A 21,082-nucleotide genomic window follows, 5' to 3' on the forward strand; every position below is an offset into this window, starting at 1 on the left:
TGCCTATATTTCCACCTTGTAAATGTCAATTTGTCATCGGATTGCTCCGAACTCGCCATCTCGGCTGCTGTTTGGTGTGTGTGGTGCAAGCAGCGCGTCGCGTGGCCTGGCTTGTGTGTGAAAACACTGGCTCCGATTGGCTACCATGATGACGTGACTCTGCTTGTAGCCAATCATAATCGCTAAAAACCATGCAGTCTCCTCACTAGCAGTTTGTGTAGAGCTAGGAGGAGTGCGTTCAGATTACACAGTTTATTCAATCAATTCACAGTAACGCACCGCATTTAACGTTCAGTAACGATAACGGCGTTGTAACGACGGAAAAAGTAATTAGTTAGATTACCCCGTTACTGAAAAAATAACGGCGTTACCTAACGCCGTTATTTTGAACGGCGTTATTCCCAACACTGAAAAGGACACATAACTAGCCAGGATAGCCATTGTTAGCGACACCAGTTGATAAAACGGGATAGTTTTACGTGTCTTCTCGTTCACACAGGCCTAACACCATAGCAACATGTTCAAAGACAGCGGTTAGACAGAAGCCTACTTTTTATGACCATCTATCTAATTACATAAATCAGTATGTGTGTGTGCAAATTAGAGTAGGTTTAGTTTCCCATACTCAACTAAAGAACCGGACACTGCAAAGTGCCTATTTTGCATAAGTCCTCTTTATAAACTAACGGAGTGCAGTTTGGATAAGAATTTCGATATCAGAAAATGGAGAAAAAATGTCAGGAGCTTGGCTTGCTTTCTTCACGTTCTCTGCCCCTTGCACTCTGATTGGTCCTCTAGTCTGCAGCGATTAGTCTAGTCTCCTTTTTATAATCCTACGGAGTGCAGGCTACCGCGATTGAACTAACGCAATTAACAGAGGCATTCGCAATTAAATTAAACCAAGCATAATACGGAAAATATGGAAATTCTGTTTAGTTATTTAGAAGCTAATTCACTTTTTAGGCTACAACCGATATTTAGCTGCTTTTAAAGGGGTTGGCTAGCTAGAACAACAATATAAAGTAAATAGGGGAGACGGGGGTTGGTTGGCTACAGGGGTTGGTTGGCACACAGCATTTTTTGGTAGTTTTGAAGGTCACAGAAACAAAATTGTAACATCAAAATGTTTGCTTTCTCGACCTGCACTCATCTACTATGTTAAAACATCTAAAAATCACAGAAATCACAAAAACTGTTTTGGTTAAGGTAACATTTCACTTTTACAGTATCAAAAGTAAAAAAGTGGTCTGGGTTAATACATACATTCCTTCTAATAAATTGCATACAACTTGTTATAGAATGATTAAACACTTTTAACACTTTAACAGAATGGTTATACACTTATTAAATGTTCAAATTGTTTCTATTGCTTGCTTCATTTTGTGTAACTATAGCATTTTAACATTGTGCCAACCAACCCATATTGTGTACCAACCAACCCCGTGATGGGGCTGGTTGGCACAAATGCACAACATGACTTTAATCTCAAATCACCAGATTTTTGAAAATATTTGTGTACTTGTAAACATATTTAATTATAGCTTAGACCATGTTTCATTTGCTGCTGGTTAGAATATTATATCATAAATGATGCCAGAGAAATATGGCAGACATTAAAAAGTGTGCCAACCAAACCTGGTCTCCCCTACTTGTTACATAAATGTTACTGATGAAGGCTACTTGTGCAGTTTTGACCACAATTTAACTAATGCGATTATCAAAGGCATTCAAAATGAAACTAAGCAAGGAAAACAGGAACTTAGCTTTTACAACCCATCTTCAGCTGCTTTCAAAGGGGCTAGCGAGCGAACAGAATGACAATATAAAGTGGATATACTTTCAAGATCAGTGAATCGTTACATAAATTAATATGTTTACTGATGTCAAGACTGCTAGCACATTGCAAATAGCGCTGTAAGGTGAATTAAGCCTACATTTAACTGGCTCAACCATTGTGCAGGTAAGACAATTTAACAGAGAACCAATAGTAAGTTTTGGTCAACACAACATAAGCAATTTATAATGTAGGAAACAGCAGACAAATGAAGGCTACATAATCATTCGCATGAATGTGGGCTACCACAGCATTGGCAATTTGACTAGAAAATATGTGGTTGAACAAGTACTTCAGAGATAAGATTTCAATTGTGATCACCAGCTGCATCACAGGCATCTATCTATAATTCTAGAAATATATGCACCACAGTGGCGATTTCTTTAAGACTGCAAGGGAAGCTTGGCTTCCCCTAAAATGACAAAAAATTAATGGTAATATTTACGATTGTGTTAAAAATTTTAATGCGTTAGAACGTGTTCATCGAGTTTGTTCAGAATTAGCTTCATATAGCAGGTCGACTGACTCGATTTCCTTCTCATACTTTACCATAGCGTCACAGTGCATTTCCCTGTTGAAGCCTAGCGTCCATGGACTTCAATGGGGCTGCTTTGAACAGTTTTTTTCAGTGCTTTGAAACAATACATCATTGGATAAATGCTGCGATTACGTCCCGCCCACGGATGCTCAGAATCTCTGGGGGTGAATGGAGGAGTGGGCTGGCCTGGACGCCGGGCTTCTGCTTGCTAAATGGAGGGTCTGTCGAAAGACTGCATCTTATTTTGAGTATAGCGATTTTGTACTATAAAAAGTCGCCAAAGCTATTCGAGTTCAGTCCTATCGCAGAAAGTGTAGTCGAAAGACAAACTGCTGCAACCTATTTCTTGGTATTTGCTTGGCGAAATTGCTAGTGTGACGGTATGTAACGGACATGGCCACACTCTGTCACTACAAGCGTCATTCGCCACTCGCTGGGCTCGAACGCACGACCTCTGTCCTTTGCCAAGCGCGACCACTACCAGCTACGCAAAAGAAAAGCTATCTATTCGTTGACGCGGGTAGCCCATTACATACCTGAGGAGTGAGTTTCACAGGTTCACACCCGTTACACTAGCACATTTTTTCATACAGTTATACACCACATTCCTTGTTTCAGTTTAACCTAATTCCAACATTTCCTCCATCGAGTTTAATATTGTTTGTTAGATTGTTCGTTCATTCATTCATAAAGTAGGCTGGGCTAGTGTCATAGGGGTGAACTAGCCAGTGAACTGGCGAAATAAATTGATTATTTTATTTATAATGAAGACCGAAAATGAGCTTTCTCTCTTTGAAAGACCAGCACCTGCCACTGGTGTGCCACTAATTTTATCACAGACACTATGCACTAGTTTTAATAACTCGGAAAATGTAACTCGGAGTACAACTGGAACGCACCTAATGTTAAATCTTATTAGTGAATGAAAATATATAAAATTGAATACATTATTGCAGTAAAGTGATAGTTTGGTTTGCATAGATGAAAGTGATGTAGCACACGGGTCGGAACTTTTGGTAGTGGTCCTGTATCACCCGCGATACAGAAATGCTGCGCCCCCCTTCCTCAGTGAGGACGCACTCGATAAAAAAAAAAAAATGTTTTAGACAGCTACACAAATGATACCTCGTTGGAAAGCTACGATTCTTGTGCTTCTATTGAAATAAACCAATTCAAGCTCAACTCGCAACAGAAAGTACCGTCAACGTCTTTGTCTGGTGACCGTTCCTTCAACAATGCCAGAGAAAAAAGTTTGACTTTCCTACGATTACTTCGGAATGTTCCGGGTATGCACACAACTTATCAAAACCTCATCTGCTTACATTCCCAAAGGTCCAAAGTATCAAACCATGTCGAGTAGTTGTCCAAACAATGAATTATATCCACACATCTTGATGCTTCATTCTTCCTTCGTCAAAAAATGTTTTTTCAGTCTCTCACGCACTATCGCTCATAGGAGGAGATGTGGGTCGAGTACAAACGCGATTTGAATGATTGATTTGAATTGGGTAAGGCTCCAACCTGTGGTCCAATGCTGTCTTCCAGCTAATACCTACCACCTCTAGGCCTCGTCACGCCTCTGTTTTCAACACAAAATCTAGGCGGAAATAGAAACTTTCACTTTCCTTGTGTTCAAGCTTCTATTACTCAACACCAGTGGGACTGACAGGGGTCCTGACAACAAGGAACATGACTTCAGAGTGTCAGCTTTCAAAAGAGACAATTTACATGCATGTACTCCAAATGGTTCAAGAACAGCAGTCAATTGACTTTGGGTATGCTGTTGGCGTTTTTAGGCACATTTAAGACAGTGATTCTCAAATGGTGGTACGTTGCGGTACTGTAGGGAGTACATGAGATTTATATTTAAAAAAAGATTTATTTAAAAAATACATTAAAATCATCCATGATTACTAAAATTATACTACAATATGTTTGACAAGAAGACGAGCTAGCTAACCAGCCATGTCATTGTCCCCAAATCAATATCAAGATTTTCACGAACAAAGTATCGGCTACTGTTAGGCCTAGGCAGTTCGGCCGCAGCCTGTGTAGCAAGTTGAATAGCTAATGGATTGTTAGATGATAGCATGAAAGCTGACATATTCTCCAAACAGTAATTACATTTTGACAGTAGGTTTAACAACAAGACTAGCCAGCTATCCAGCCATGTCACTGTCCCCAAATAAAGTTTTTTTTACAAACAAAATAAACGCATGTTGTGTTGGCAGCAGCCTGTCTGGAGTAGATTGACTAGCGATGTGAATAGCGAATGGGATGTGAGATGAGTGGTTACGTGACACTGACACAGTAAATTCAGAAAAATATGATTTTCCAAACAGGTAAAAAAAAAAAAATTTGAAGTCACTCATTGTTGTAATTACAATATGGATGTGTACTTTTTGGTCAATGGGGATATTTACTTTTATTGCCAAACACAAGTAAAAACAGATATCATTAATTGTATTATTACATCTGAAGCATATATATATATACACACGCCAAAGCGGACGTGAGGCCTTGTCTCTGCAACGGTTTACCATATGGAGAAGAAACTTTGGAAATGTCATCACAAGCACCTTAATACGTCGAAATATGACTGAATTACAGCTGTTTATACTTGGGTCAAATCTGACCACGCTCGCCACAGGAGAAACGGCTTACTTTTTAAAATAAATTAACCTAACACAACATTTCCTAACAGTGACAATAGCTCACTGTTATAAGGCGGGCTTCTTTGAAACACAAGCTCGTAGGATCAAATCCAGCCACAGTCATCAACCATGTCTTGATACCGGATTATCTGTTTAGCGAAGCCATGTACGCCACGGTAGCTGTCTAGCAGTATTATCATTTTGGTAACAATAATGTTTCATTGTCAGGGGATTTATAGTCAAGAAGAAGCGATTTATTGTGCTTTGTAGATATAACGCTGCTACATCGACCCAGCGCATTTTGTCTCAAAATGATATTTACCAAAACGCATCAGTTCATCGTTACAAAACTCGGTATACGTCTTTTATGCAACGCCATGAAGGTAATCGAAAATTTTTGGGTAGCGCCACCGCGTTGCCGAAAAGTATAATGCGATTTTTAAAAAGCGAATGTTTTTTTATTAAAAGTTTTGCTTTGCTTCTTTAGCTACTGAATTTCCATATTGAATGCTGCTTGGCCCCTTAATTGCTGCTTGCAACTACAGGACTCCAGACTAACTTTTTTTACTAGGAGCACAGTAGCCCCTGACTGAAAATTTTAGGAGCGCAAGCAGAAGATTTAGGGGCACACCTTATATTGACCTGCAATGCATTTATTAATGTAACTGGAGAGGGTACAATTCAGTGGCAATTTTAGACCCTTTTTAGAAGGGCTCAAGCTAGGGCTGCACGATTAAGGCCAAAATGATAATAACGATTATTTTGATCAATATTGAGATCACGATTAATTATCACGGTTATTTGTTGATTATAACCTTATCAAATTTTATTGTCATAATACATTGTACTTGCATAATGGATGTGTATAAAACTCATAATATATAATCAATAAAAAACAAATACGGCAGGGCTCAGCATTAACAGTGCGTGTCCACTGCAGCGACGCGATGCGAGCGACAAGTTTTCCATTCATTTTCTATGGAGCCAGGCGAATTGCTTGCGTGGTGCATTGTGGGTAGCGACGCGACGCGATTCAAGCAATTCGAGTTGAGATTTTCTCAACTTTATGCTAATGAGGAGCGATTTTCGCTAGCGATGGCCAATCGGAGTGTTTTCTTGTTTCTCGTAACGTAGAAACCATGGTAAATATTTCTAGCTTTCTAGGTTTCAAGCTGGAGGAGAAACTAATCGTTTGTGTGGCTGCTTACCCAGTCCGGTACGATACATATCTGTATTCGTACAGAGATGTTAATACAAAAAAACGATGCATGGCGCAAGGTTTGCCGAAGTTGTGGGTGCTTGTCCTTTCAAATTCAGTTTAGTCACATTATGTAACTTCGTTCTGTCCTAACTAGTTAACTAGCCGGGCTGGAACTCCCTATCGTATCGGCAGATTAGCAGAGATTGAGGAATATAGTAAAACATTTTTTTACACATGTCAACGTGTATGTCTACAGTATTAAACAGTTTTATATTTTGTAAACAAGTTGTATTTTGATCGATGTTGCAACTACGTAAATCCAAGTCTGCACACTTGGCCATGACAACTACAACAGTGACTTTAGAGAACTACATTCATCTGTTTGAAACGCCCCCGAGCGTGGTGAACTGTGGGAAGGCAAGCGATTCGCGTCGCTTCAGTGGACACGCACTGTAAGGCTTGTCCGCGACAAGTGGATTTTTTTGTAGGGCAAGTGGAAGAGAAATGTACTTGCCCCACTGGACAAGTTAAAACTCACACAAAATAAAATGCCACGTTACTTCATCTTTTGTTCCACTAATTACGTTTATTTTACTGATTTTATTTAACCGAATTCTGCATGAGCAAAACACAGATCTGTGTTCGCTCGAGTGGCATAGTCCCAAGATCTCTACAGACCTTGCAGCTAATTTAATGCTCAACAATTGAACGGGAGCTTATTACTTGAAAGAGGAATTATTTACTGTGTCGTCTCAGTTACACTAGGGCTTTGGAAAACTGTGCCAAGCGCAAATAGGCTAATGTCTAGTAGAACATAACATTTCAGAATAATTTCAGTAAATCAAGCAGCGCTGCAAGACCCAGTTAAAAGTTATGCAGCTAGCAAACGTTAGCTAGCATCGCTAACGACATTGGCCAACTCAACTTCGGTACGCTATCCTCTGTATTTGCAAGCTATCTGTATCTAAAATAAGGCTTTAGGGATTAGCGAAGGCAGGTCACAGGTAGTTTTTTTGTTTTCTTTGTTAAGATAGAAGCCTTATGACCGACTTCTGTTCCGGAATTTTCCTCACGTTACTCTGTAATCGTCTACATCTAGAAATTGAGCTGTATGGTGCAGGGAACAACTGACTGGCTCATGGAGGCACGTGAACAGACATTAGGTGTATTCGACTCCACGCAGCGCCGCAGCCGGCTGCAGCCTGCAGATTGGAGAAAGAGTTTACCCAATAGGCTACATAAAATGACAAATTTTCCGATTTAAGGAGCCGTTTATAACTCCTCCCCGACAGCAAGCGGCAACTCTCGCTGGTCGTTTCATGCAGCCACAGCCGATGTCGAATTGGTTTACGGAGCGCTAGATTGGCTTTGCAGAAAAAAAAACTGATACAGAGCATTCTATGAACGGAATGACGCATTTTAAATATCGCTCGATCCCGCGAATTTGATCGTGGGAAGCCGAAATCGTGATTAAAATTAGATTAATCGTGCAGCCCAAGCTCAAGCACTCCTAATATTTTTAAAATATTTTTTTAAAATACTGTTTATTATCATTTGATGCTGGTAGTTCACGAACAAAGGGACATCCTTAGTTTTTTCATTCAATATTTTGCATAATAATACATAGACGTATTAATTGTTATCCAGTGAAATTAGGGATTTATATTAGCAAGGGCGTTTACGTTTAGTACTTTTGCAAGGCACTGTATTCATGTCACTTTCTCATTGGGGGCTGAGCACCCCTAAAGGTCTGATCCTAGAATCGCCCCCGCGACGTACCATATAAGCTTGAGTTTAAATACATTATTTAATGTGACATTACGTATTGTACATGCAAGTCTTAGCTAAATGACTTAAATGTATGATGCACTTTTCGATCAGTCCTCCGACACTACAACACGCTACTTGCCCAGTATAACAGCGCAACAGCTCAAACACAGGCAGGGATACAGTAGCAACGCTAATGCTAAATAAGTATTTAACACTAGGCTCCATGACGCCAGGTAAGAAGGGCTCGTGAATCTTCTCATCAAAAGAACGAAGGGGAACCCATTGTCTGGCAGATTAAGACATGTTCGTATACGTACCTAGCGAAATCCTAATATCCGAAACTTTCCAAGACTTTAAGCTACGGTACTAATGCAGAAGGAAAGCTGATATCGCTGTCTTACTAGAACGTTGTATCTATTCATCGTTGCTAACGTGTGCTGACATTGTGCACACCCAATGAATTCAAAATGTGTAGGTCGCACGTGCGAGTGCTTGTAAAAAATGCTCGCACTGTCTCAAAAACTGGTCACAAAATGCGACCATTTGGTCGCACTCTGGAGCCCTGAGCTATATTTATTATATTTATTTATTATTCCGCCATGGGGTCCTTTGGCAGGCCCTAGAAGTGCTTGGTCGAAAGTTGTGAAATTTGGCAAAGTCATTGTAAAATGGACCAGGGGCCCGTTCGTCGTAAGGGTTGAAGCTAAGTTAATCGATTGTCCCTTTAGCCTGTTACCATTTGCGAGCTAATTGAGAACCGCAAATATCGGGTAGGCAACGGCTGATCCGCATCCAAATCATGTGGGTAATTTCAATCAGGCTGAACTCCTCAGGGCAAGTGCACGTCCTACTTCAAAAGGTAGGAAAGGTCGATCACCAAAACCGCGATTTTCAGTATGATGGCGGAAAAGACGAGAGAGCGGTGATATTCTCGCCATCCAAGCAAACTATTATAATGAGTCTCTTTGAAGACAATAAGCATATTATCATGGCTAAGTCAAACACCGCCACCACTGCCAGAGCAAGACAGGCAGCTTGGAAAAAAATTGCCGATAAGATAAATGCGTATTTTGGTAAAATGTATCGGCTCATCTTAAGTGCCTTATTACCCCAATCAATCAGATCACATTTCATTAAATGTACCTGCTGGCCGTAGGCTTAATGGAAATTATTCATCGAATGAGATCTTTCTAGCGAAAATAATGTTATCAACTCTTTCACAATAAGTATAAAAACAAGGCCAAAGAGTATTCAATTGATACAAATTCATAGACACTATGACGTCACAAGAGGCTGGGTCCTGGAGGGGTGCTACATTCCCTGGAGGTGGCTGCAGCCCTGAGCATCTGTAGCTTCCTCTGCTGGGGGAGTCGGGAGCTGCATCCCTCCCTCAAAGCAGGCCATTCCCGCACACCTGGAACTGATCAATCCCTGATGACCAAAAGGGTTTGGTTAAAGAGGGAAAGCCACAGTTAAGTGGGGTTGGGTGAGAAGGATTCCTTCGGCAAGAAGAGGCACCCTTTCCGTAAAAAATAAACCCCTTGTTTTTGTTCAACCCCGGTGTCCTCGCACTATTTTGAGCTGTCCCGCTGAGGGCTGTGTAGCCTCTCGTGGCGTCACATTGAGGATATATGTAGGACTACTGAAAGCGCTTATATCATGTACTATATATGTGTATATGCATGTAGGCCTATGTGTAAATCCCTCTTTGATTTCATTGACTGGAACATGGCCAGGGAATATGATGAATTGATTCATCAGCTGGTTAAGCGCCAATAGCCTGCACTTTTCTTACGGCAATACATGCTGCGGCTTTGCCAACGTTTTCTGCATCGCCAATACTGTATGAAAATGTACCTGACGCAAAAAAACTCAAGGCTTCTGCAGAGTCTCAAGCACAGTAAAAGTTTCAAGTGGCTTTATTATCAATGTCAAGACATAAAAAGGAATATGACGTTTCCCACTCTCCCACAGTGAAACATAAAAAGTGCAGGCACAACAGATAAGACAATACATTTCTTAAAACATAGCGTTACATATTCACATACAGAAGCATAAGCTCATAAAGCATAAAGCTTGCTGCGGTGTGTGATATTTGCAATGTACGGCCCGAGAAGGTCTTGCAAATACATGAGTTCTGTCGGCTGAATCGATATCGCTCAAACAAGAACTCATCCGTGTGAAAAAGGATCTTGGCGATCGTGAAGAACTCTATTGGTATGGAATGCTATTCGAACTGGAATATATCTCCTTGGTCAACAAGGTCTCTCAAAAAGGGAGCTGCCAATTATTTTCCGGGGGTGTAGCAAGCTTATCCAGCTACACTTAAGTTAGCCTGCTCTGGAGCAGGTTAGTGCTAATTGATATGTTACTATGGTGATTTATCGAACGTTGCTTCCACGAACCAAAAAGAGGGGCGTTTATCTTAGCCTGAAAATTAGCTTGCTAAACCGCTTAGCGAGCTACGACAAATACCTCCCAGGGGACTGTCCCCAAAGTTTCATGTCTCAACTTTGGGCACTCTAGCACCATCAACGGTTCAAAGTTGAAGTAACTTTTGAACCGCATGTCCGATTGTCAAAAATTAGGCATTGTTCGGTTACTTGGATCGAGTTCAACCGCAAATTCCGATTATATAGATTTTCCACCATTTCCGGTTTTATCAAAAAGCTTAGAAATTTTTCACAGGTCACAAATTGTGTTCAATCATCCCCAGATTTTGCACACAATCTTCAGACCAAGCCTCACAAACGTTATTGAAAATTATTTTGATCATCGCAACCGTTTGTCCGTGACAGCCAATCAAATTAAATTTCCTGCTAAACAGGAAGGTAAGTCATATCTCAGCAGTTCTTTGAGGCTGTGACAGCAAATTTGGTACACCGCCTCGGAAGCTTATTCTGAGGATGTCCGCCAAAAATTGTTTCATGTGACTAAAAAGGGCGTGGCAGGTAGCATAAGTGTGTTTTGGCTAATAACTGTTGAAGTATTTACCTCAAAGTAATTTCTTTGTCTGCAGAGCGTATTAGAATATCCTTTTATATTGTGTCTGCAGCGTCCTCTCGTTGTCTTCACCGGGAAAGGTGCGAACATGTACCTGCGCACATCTGTTGGTGTTTCACATGCCCTCTTGGCTGGAACCCCATTTGGCAGACCCCCATTACCTGAGGATGGTCTCTTCTGAGCAGTCACAAGTCTCTGAGGTGTCACTAGATGCGTTCAAAATGGACTGCGGCTGCATGAAACGACCGGCGAGAGTAGCCCATTGCAGTCAGGTAGGAGTTGAAAACGGCTCTGTGAAGTCAGATATTCCAGCTTCTCGTGGTTTGCTGCAGCCAATCAAGCGCTGTTTGCTTATTTTACTTTATAATTAAACTTAGTCTTTCCGTTAGTGAAAAGGCGGACTTAAACCTTTCCTTAAACTATTCGGTCCGGATTTGAGCATTGGCGAAACTGAAGGTGTCAGAATAATTACAAAACACGCGTCAAAGTTGTTGTGTGCGAGTGGCCAATTATGAAATAGCTGTGTCGTCATTAGAACCCTTGTAGTTGCTCTTGAGAAAATGCGCTCGGCTACACAGCCGGCAGTTCTCAAATCAATCTCACGGTACTTTGATGGCTACGTCACAGTGACCTAGCCTCGGTGCCGTCTCAAGTCGGACAAAAAGTCTAACCAGAATTCACAGTTTCAAGTCAGCCGCCTGCAGCCGCCTGCAGCCGGCTGCAGCGCTGCATGAAGTCAGTCTGTGTCGAACGCACCTACTGTTATTGACGTCAAAGGGGTCCCACTGGCTGAAGATGGCCACCCTCTCCTTGAGTGTGTTGACAGCTGTGTTTGTCAGGATAAGAGCGGAAGCTAGTTGCACCTGAAACAGTCTCCTGTTCAACATGTTTTTCTTGGGAATATTGAGAGCTTTGCAGTCCCGTTTGTAGAGGAGCCAGGCGTTGATCACAGCAATGATAAGTGTGCCAGAAGATGTAACTATTAGTGGCGCAATTTCATGGGGAACTTGTATTTATCTGCAAATGAGTCCAGCAAATCCACACCGCCCACGTATTTGTTGTGTGCACCCACAATAAGTGGTCTCTCAACTTCAATGTAGGTATTGAGACTAACTTTTTCCCTTGGTTGAACTGGTGCTAGTTTTTTTCTTTAGTCCCTTTGTGCCGATTCAAATTGTAATCCTTCAACACAGCCATCTGTTCTCCAAAACTAAGAACACAGCTTTGACTTTGACCTCAGGAAACAGATACTTAGAAGTCCATGTCTTGTTAAAAACTCTACATTCTGTATCAACCTTTTGTTTTTCATTTTCGAGGGCTAACCAACAACTAACTCTCTGTCGGTGAGGTTAGGCAAGTGCACATTTGTAAATTGTCTGATCACTAGTCTTTCAGGACTACATATTTACTACCGCTCAACACATTTTTTTTTATTTATTTTTTTTGCCTCACACGGGCCGGATTGGGACAGCCTGTGAGCGGGTTGTGGCCCGCGGGTCGTACTATGCCCAGGTCTGCCATAACTGATTCTCTGGTGCTCGGGTCGTAATTTGAAACACACAGCATGGAGCAGTGTAGGCCTACAGGAATATCTGGACCACAGCCAATCAGAGGCAAAGACCCACCCCATCTCTGTCTCTGTTTAGTTTAGACCACGATATGATCCAACCATGAGTGTGAGTTCCGTCAAAGAAGAAACAAACGCTTCGTTCCTGGAGAGGCAGCGGATGCAAGGAGATTAGGTGCACCTGTGCGACCGAAGAAACATTTTGCACCTGTACAAATTTCGGTCGCACTCTAGAGCCCTGTTAAGTCTAAGTTTTTCGTGTAAGCGCGGCTTTTGTTGCGACGTTGATGGAATACCCCCCAGGAGTCCCAACGACCCAGGGCATTATTATGATTGATTGTTAAGAAAGTGTGATCAGAGAACAGCATAGTGTAAGTAGGGTTGGGTGCTGAAACCCAGTTCCACTATGGAACCGGCTTTTATGCAACTGGTAGGAATCGGACCGGATTAGAACTCATTTCGGTTCCACTTAATGTCGACTGAAATATTTTACCTCTGTCGCTCCAAAACCAATGTAAAAAAATTATCACACTTTCTCTGTAGTCTACCGTTAGCTAGCTACCGTACATGTAGGCTACTTTTAAAATGCCATATTTTCCCTCTTGGCTCACCAAAACAGACGTAAAGGCATATTAACCATTCACCGCATGTGATCGCTAGTAAACATGTTACACTTGCTCTGCTAGACCATTGTTAGCTAGCTAGCTTTTAGTGCATTTAAAATGCCTAAGCGAAGCGGTCAAAAGTGTGGCTGTATTTCACAGCCAAGGATTCCAACATCGCAAAATGCAACAAATGTTTCAAAGTGATTACGTGCAAAGGGGGAAGCATGTCAGTTACACTATCAGGGCTTGGAAATACAATGACTTGCTAAAGTAGGCAAATGGCTAGTACAACATAACATATAATAATTTCAGTAAATCAAACAGCTGCAAGACCCAGTGAAACGTTATATACAGCTAGCAAACTAACTTTAGCAACCAAAGTGTGTTACACAATGCTGTAAGATTGCTTATACTTCGTATTGACTCCAGTTCCCATTCTGGTGGGATGTGGCTTATAGAAAATGCGGCTTATAGAAAATGCGGCCTATTTTCTGTAAAATACAGTATATATATTTAAGTAGGCTACTTTAAAACGTTAATATATTGTTACATTTGAATAATTTTCAATTTTAAAAAAACTCCATAAAAGAGCCTTTCTTTGATGTAATTTTTCAGTTTTTCATGAATCGGAATAGTTTAGGAATAGGAATCGTTTCAAAAGTACCGGTTCGGCATCGGAATCGTAAAAATCCCAACGATGCCCAACCCTAAGTATAAGTTTTAATTATTTTATTTTTTTAGAAATTTGTTTTCTTTCAGTCTGTGACATTTGCACAATCTATGCTTATTATCAGTGCTTGTGAATAAACTGCCTGTATCAAATGTTTTAACTGCGTATGTACCTACGCTCCGATCAAGTCTTCAATATATATATCCTTACATGCTTGTAGATATTTAGAAAAACCCATAGATGGGTAAATTCATAACAGACCTCCCAATGGTGTTTCTAATGATAATGATTCAAAGATTTAACAGTGTCCTGCCAACTCAAATTGCATTTTGTTACCAACAGCCCTCTTATTTAAACCCACAAGTGCATAGTGCCAGTGACGCAACTGGTGGCACACACAGATTCGTGGAATTATAGACAGGGCACAATGCCCGCGATTATGTCAGTGATACCCACAGATGTCTGGAATTATAGATAGTGCAGTGCCCGTCATGCAGCTGATGATGAAAGTTCTTTTCAGTGGTTTTTGTACCTATATTTCTCAGATCACAATTGAAATTCTCTTGAAGTACTTATTCAACCTCCACATCATCTATTAGTGTATTAGTCAAATTGCCAATGCTGTGTTAGCTTCCATTCTTGCAAATTATCAAGTATCCTTCATTTGTCCACAGAAGTCATTACATGCACAATGGTTGAGCCAGTTGTTATAATTGTAAACCTAATTGATAATTCATTCATATCGATTCACAAATGTCAAAAAACTTTTTTTTTTTATACAACTGAGTTTACTAAACTGTCAAGGTTTTGATGCAGTGGGATTTTTGTATAAACAAGTAACAATAAACAGCAAACTGGAATCAAATGTATGCATATATTGAATCAAAATTTGATTACAAATCTATTTGAATTGAATCGTGAGGTAAAAGATTCCCACCCCTACTAAATCACAACACAACGCTTGTATATATTTGCAATGTGCAGGCAGTTTTTACATCAGTAGACACATTACTTCATGCAACGAAACACACTGATGTTTTCTGAAAGTATATCCACTTTATATTGTCGTTCTGTTAACTAGCCAGCAAACCCCTTTGAAAGCTGCTGATTATTGGTTGTAAAAGTAAATTCTCTTCTAAATAACAAAACAGAATTTCCCTATTTTCCACGCTTACATACACTTAAGTTATCATACAGCCTCGGATACAGCCTCCTAGTGCACCTGCTGGTGAAGCGTAAGGTCTGAGGGATGACCAGAGGACCAATCAGAGTGAAGGGGCTGGGATGAGTTCCCATGATGCCCATGGAGGCACATGAAAGATGGGGATTGTTTTTAAAAATGTCAAAGTGCTGGCCCAAACAACATCAATCGTTCCACAATCGATTATAGAGGGCACCTGCGACATTTCGAACTTTGTAGAGGGCCCGGTTCTCCAGATAATCATGGGAAATCAACATGGGACACACAAACACAGAGATTAGAGAGATTCACACATTCTGCAGAAATGAACATTCTATGTATTTTTAAACAAGCCTACCATTCCTTCACCGTCACCTCCATGATGCCTTCCCCAATATCAGAGAGTTTGAATTGAAGAATTGGTCCTCCTGCAGCTGTAAATATATTAAAACTGCTGATTTAGAAGTATTTTCAATTATTTCTGTCAATTATTAAATTGGGCCAGGTTCAGCACAAGACCGAAATTGCATACCAAAGTTGGTGTGAAACCCCCGTGCACTGCATCGTTTTGGGATAAAGGCATGGTGCATTGGTAAGGAGTAGGAAGGAGTGGAGTCTGGTGTGGCTATTTGAAATCTGGAGCAGCAACGTTTGTACTGGAGAGAGAGCTGTAATGAGAAAGGAACACAGACACTTTGGTAAGAGGAAAAAAAGACACACTCTGAAAAGAGTATTTTACAAATAATTTCCCTTCGCAGAGCTGCCAACAGTGTTTTTGAAAGTAGTAGCAAGCAGAGCGAGGCAATTTTTTTTCTTTTTTTTAATAAATGTTTTATTAAATGTCCTTTCTATACATCGAATAGGACATGTATTTTACGTGTGTGTATAACCTATTTGTCTGATCTGACATAAAACCGCAGGGAAAAAGCAGAGGGGAGGCCAACAGTGCCTCTGCCTCAATGAAGGGCGCGTGCGAGAGCCTGGAAACTGGACTTTCAATCCAAACATGACGTGATAAATAATGGGAGACTAACTCCTGAGCTAAAAGGTTTATTTCAAACGACGGGACAGAAGATAACGCGATCGACTACTCACATTCAAAGCCAAATCATTTTTTGAACCTCAAGAATAGATTTGGCTTTCGATGAACAGCAGAGACTAAATATTGGCAAGGGGGAGGCAGGCCTCTCACCCCTTATTCATATCAGAGTAGTAAGCCCTTGCTCCATTGATTTCACATAATTTCTTTGAGGATCGTTACATTTTTATGTGAAGCCATTTAACATCATACAAGTGGTTGTAATCACTTTGAACCCAAGACTGCTTTTTATTGGTGAGCTGAAATTAAACTTTGCAGCTAAAGTTGTGTTTCTGGTTGCTAGCACAATCCTCATATTGGCATTACAAAAATGGAAAAAGCATTTATTTTGTCAATCACAATACAGATTTTCAATCATTGATCTACTAAAATCAAACTTTTAATTAAGTATTACGATTCCTCTGTCAAGAATTGTTAGTTACTGCCACACCATGATATGGCCCACATGAGATAGCTAGCTACCTAAAACGGCAAGATAGCTGCAGAAACACCACAGGCAAAGACCAGGGTGATTACATGTAGCTAGCTATGTTTCCAGGCTGTAATGTCAAGACCCTGTATTTGTGTATGCCCTTCAACTGTTTAGCTCCTGCGATTCCCACACAGCAGTAGTCTAGTAGTAAGCTAGCTCAGCTGGACAACTTACCGGTCTGAATCGAGGAGGAAAACGGAGCACAGCTGGCTCAAGACTGCAACCAAATTGCACCCACCCAATATTAAGGAGCACCACAACTACAATTTGAGTGACTGACGGCTAATATTAACCAAACAAATGCAGTGTTTCCCCTACCATTTTTTGAGGGGCGGGCCGCCCCCCCAAATTTGCCCATTCTCATCTGATCACCCTGGTTTGCAGAGGTGCACACTCATAATAATTTCAATGAGGGGAAAGGCGGATATCGCGCGCGCCATAACACCAACAGCATAACGGTTATACAAAGCAGTGTACAACACTGGCGTTACAGCGTTTGTATTCACACACACTTGACGCTTTTTATCTTAACATTAGCAACAGTAACTCAGCTGTTAGCTGCAGAGCTAATGTTACAGCCACATTTTAAGGGTAGCAAGCTTGGTAACCATATACAGTAAAGCAACAAAATGATATAGCTTTAGTTAACTTACTTGTCCAAGGTTTGTAGCTTGACAAGGAGATTTAGTAATGATCCAGAATTTAATTTCAACAAGGCCAGCTTTGTGTTGGCTCAAGTTGAGGAAACAGTAGTGGCTGAAATGTTTGGCGCAGACATACAAAACTTTGGGAAGTTGTGTCGGCGCATTTCCAGCAAAAATACAATTAAGATACCGGTTGTGCAGAGGCTCGGATGAAGGAACTAAAAAAAGATTTGTGCTTGCATTTGTACATCCAAGCACTGAGCAACTTATGCTTCGTTTGTTTGCTCGCCATGATGTCCCTCCAGGAAAAAACGATATCGCACTCGCCCTTGCACGGTGGTAGCTCAGTTTCTCATGGGCGGGCCAGATGATCTGGGCGGGCAAAGCAGAGAGGGGAGGTAACCTTCCTCCTATCTACGTCACTAGGAGGAGATTTTCAAACAGAGCAATTGAGCCTTCATTTTGTCAAAGGCGGAGAAGAACACCCAGGGCTTGGTTTATGCCTATCGAAAATTCTAGCCACTGGGGGACCAAAGGCAGGCTCGGGGAACTCATATTAATGTTAAATAACCTTCTAAAATGAAGTTTTCATGTCATGTGACCTTTAAGGAACAGTGTGAAATACCCATGAAACCCAGTCAATGATCTTTAAACTTGATCGCCTGTTGATGGGTAGGCAAAACTAGATCCACTGGCAGTGACATAGTAACAGTCAAAACATTTATTTACACCACTGAACATGAACTCCTCAAAAAAAGTTTGGAAACGTTATTTCGGTTGATTATTCTTCCCCTTCAATAGTACCAATTGGTATTGTATTTTAAATCGTTGGAAAGCCTGATTAGTCACCTTTACGAGGTACAACTTGTATGGATTGTGCATTTGTGGAATGAGCAACACAGCTAACCGTGTGGGTAGCGGCCCAAAGAAATGTGCCAATCCCCTTCACATGGGTCTTGACCTCAATCTTTAGCCAGGCCCAGCTCCATTTGCACCTCAGCCCTAAGTCAAGCTGTGCTATACAAATTGTAGGGCTGTCCCCACTCCAGGGCTCCAGACTGCGACCAAATGGTCGCATTTTGCGCCCAGTTTTTGAGACAATGCGAGCATTTTTTACAAGCACTAGCGCATGTGCGACCTACAAATTTGGAATTTATTGGGTGCACAATGTCAACATACGTTAGCAACGACGGATAGATACGACGTTCTAGTAAGACAGCGATATCAGCGTGCCCTCAGCATTAGTACCGTAGCTAAAAGTCTAGAAAGGTTTAGGCTATTTTTCGTTAGGTAGCTATAAACCTCGCTAAAAGTCTTGGAAAGTTTAGGCTATTTTTCGCTAGGTTCCTACGAACTTGTCTTAATCCGCCAGACAAGTGGGTTCCCCTTCGTTCTTTTGGTGAGACGAGCCCTACTTGCCCGGCTTCATGGAGCCGAGCAGCTAAATACTTATTTAGCACTAGCGTTGCTACTATATCCCTGCCTGTGTTTGAGCTGTTGCGCTGTTATACTCAGCAAGTATTGTGTTGTTGTGTCAGAGGACTGATCGAAAAGTGCATCATACATTTAAGTCATTTAGCTAAGACTTGCATGTACAGTACGTAATGTCACATTAAATAATGTATTTAAACTCAAGCTTATATGGTGCGTCGCTGTCAGTTGTAAAAATGACAGTAAAAAACGGACCCATCTGCATCCGACGCAGGTACACCACACAATTTCACCAGAAATTGTACAGGGGGCGATTCTAGGATCAGACCTCTAGGGGTGCTCAGCCCCCAATGAGAATGTGACATGAATACAGTGCCTTGCAAAAGTGCTAAACTTAAACCCCTTTGCTAATATAAATCCCTAATTTCACTGGATAACAATTAATACATTTATGTATTATTATGCAAAATATTGAATGAATTAAAAAACTAAGGATATCCCTTTCTTCATGAAGTACCAGCATCAAATTATAATAAACAATATATTAAAAACATTATTTTTGGGGGTGCCGAGATTAAATTTAGGGGTGCTTGAGCATTCCTAAAAAGGGTCAAAAATTGCCACTGAATTGTACCCTCTCTAGTTACATTAATAAATGCATTGCAGGTCAATATAAGGTGTGCCCCTAAAGTTTCCTCTTGCGCTCCTAAAATTCAGTCAGGGGCTACTGTGCTCCTAGTAAAAAAAAGTTAGTCTGGAGCCCTGCACTCAGTCGACTAGTCGATTTTCTGGTCAATATGCTCTTGGTCGACTAAGATTTTTTTTTGTCTGAGCTGCCGTATGGCAGTGTGAGATCTGATTCCCGCTTGTGTCATCATTGCTGAATTAACGAAATGTTCTACAGAAATTATAGATTATATTATTTAAGACAAATAAAGCAACTCTAAAAATATATAATTTAAAAGACAAGGTGTTACTGTTTTCCCTTTTGTTAATCTGTGCTTTGTTTTGGTTTGGTATTTAGCACACGGCACGAGCACAACTGGCTGCAGAACTAAAAACTCCGCCATAACCTACTTTGTCGGAGTTATTAGTCAAAATGGCAAAGAAATTTGTGGTATGGCATTTTCATTAAAGTACATTTACATTTACAAAGTACCAGGTGACTCGAAAAACGTTGAACACAAACTCTGCCAAAAACGGTTTATTTTTCATAGTTCGACGTTGAATATGATGTAGCCTTCCTACCACCTGAAAACGTAAGTTGGCCTAGCCCTCTATGCTCATGCTAACGTGCTGGGTTGAAAAATGAATATTTATTAATTATAAGAATCACATCCAAATCGAATGACATTATCTTCTCCGGCCAAGACAAAATATTTATCTGTTGCACCGTTCCCGACTCAGCTTCTACACAAGTTTGCACGCTGCAAGTTTTCAGGCAGTGATAAGCGCGCTCTGATGATTTGCATGTTAAACAAACAATATTTTTTATTTGTAACACATTGTAAGAGATACTAAATACAACAGGACTGGTGATACGAGTCGGCTGAATCTGCAATGTCCTGCAGCCATTGAGTCAGATCGCGTAAATGTATGTTTTTTTTTTGTGTGTGTGAAAAAAAATGTTTTAAATTTCGATTAGTTGATTTTCAGACGTTTTAGTCGAGTCTTGGTCGACCAAAGAAAATCTTAGTCGGGGACAACCCTAATAAATTGAATCCTTCTCTTTAAGTTGCTCATTCTGGAAAACAATTGTCAAGATTTTACGTGCTGGACCAGGGTTACTTTTTCATGATCATAAACGTTTAAGGCTAACTCCGACTGCATTAAATCAATGTTAAATGATCCGCCAGAGCAGGTGTTTCGATCACTCATTAAACCAGACACTAATTGGTCTTGTTTCATTATGTATTAGTCTTCATTTCGCTAAAATCTTACAATAATATATAGATTGAAAATCAGATAACAATACTAATGCAGTGGAGGAGATAGCCTTGCCAAAAATCCACATTCATTGAATTCAAATTCACATTGAACTAGCTCTAACATTGTTGGTAGGCTACTGCAAGACATTTCGCTGATCTTGCGTTAGCTGACTAGCCGACAAGCTGACTACTGTAGCCCAGGGTTTTTCCTGGGTCAAAATGGGTCTTCGGTGCTCAAAAAAATAATAATGTGTGTGTGTGTGTGTGTGTATGTGTATGTGTATGTGTATGTGTATGTGTATGTGTATGTGTATGTGTATGTGTATATATATATATATATATATCCTTTTTTTCTTATTTTTTTTAATCAATGTATTTATTCCCAAATGTATTTCATCCCCCCCCCACACACACACACACCCACACACACACACACGTTTTTCCTATTTCCCCTAAAACAATAAAGTTAGGCTACTTAATGACACT

The 21,082-nt window shown here is 40.6% G+C and overlaps 1 protein-coding gene across 1 annotated transcript in view; it reads right to left on the reverse strand.

Moving 5' to 3' along the window:
- dbt (dihydrolipoamide branched chain transacylase E2) overlaps positions 1–21,082 on the reverse strand; it is an 87,968-nt gene that overhangs the window by 53,942 nt on the left and 12,944 nt on the right. Inside the window, exons 2-3 of the mRNA XM_084692737.1 lie at positions 15,555–15,690; positions 15,381–15,456 (exon numbers count right to left, since the gene is read on the reverse strand). Of these exons, the coding sequence (XP_084548863.1) occupies positions 15,381–15,456; positions 15,555–15,690 (212 nt within the window). The remainder of the gene's footprint in view (positions 1–15,380; positions 15,457–15,554; positions 15,691–21,082) is intronic.

This window comes from Hypomesus nipponensis, chromosome 26 (genome assembly GCF_054491055.1).
Source record: "Hypomesus nipponensis isolate SF chromosome 26, ASM5449105v1, whole genome shotgun sequence".
Lineage (NCBI taxonomy): Eukaryota > Metazoa > Chordata > Actinopteri > Osmeriformes > Osmeridae > Hypomesus > Hypomesus nipponensis.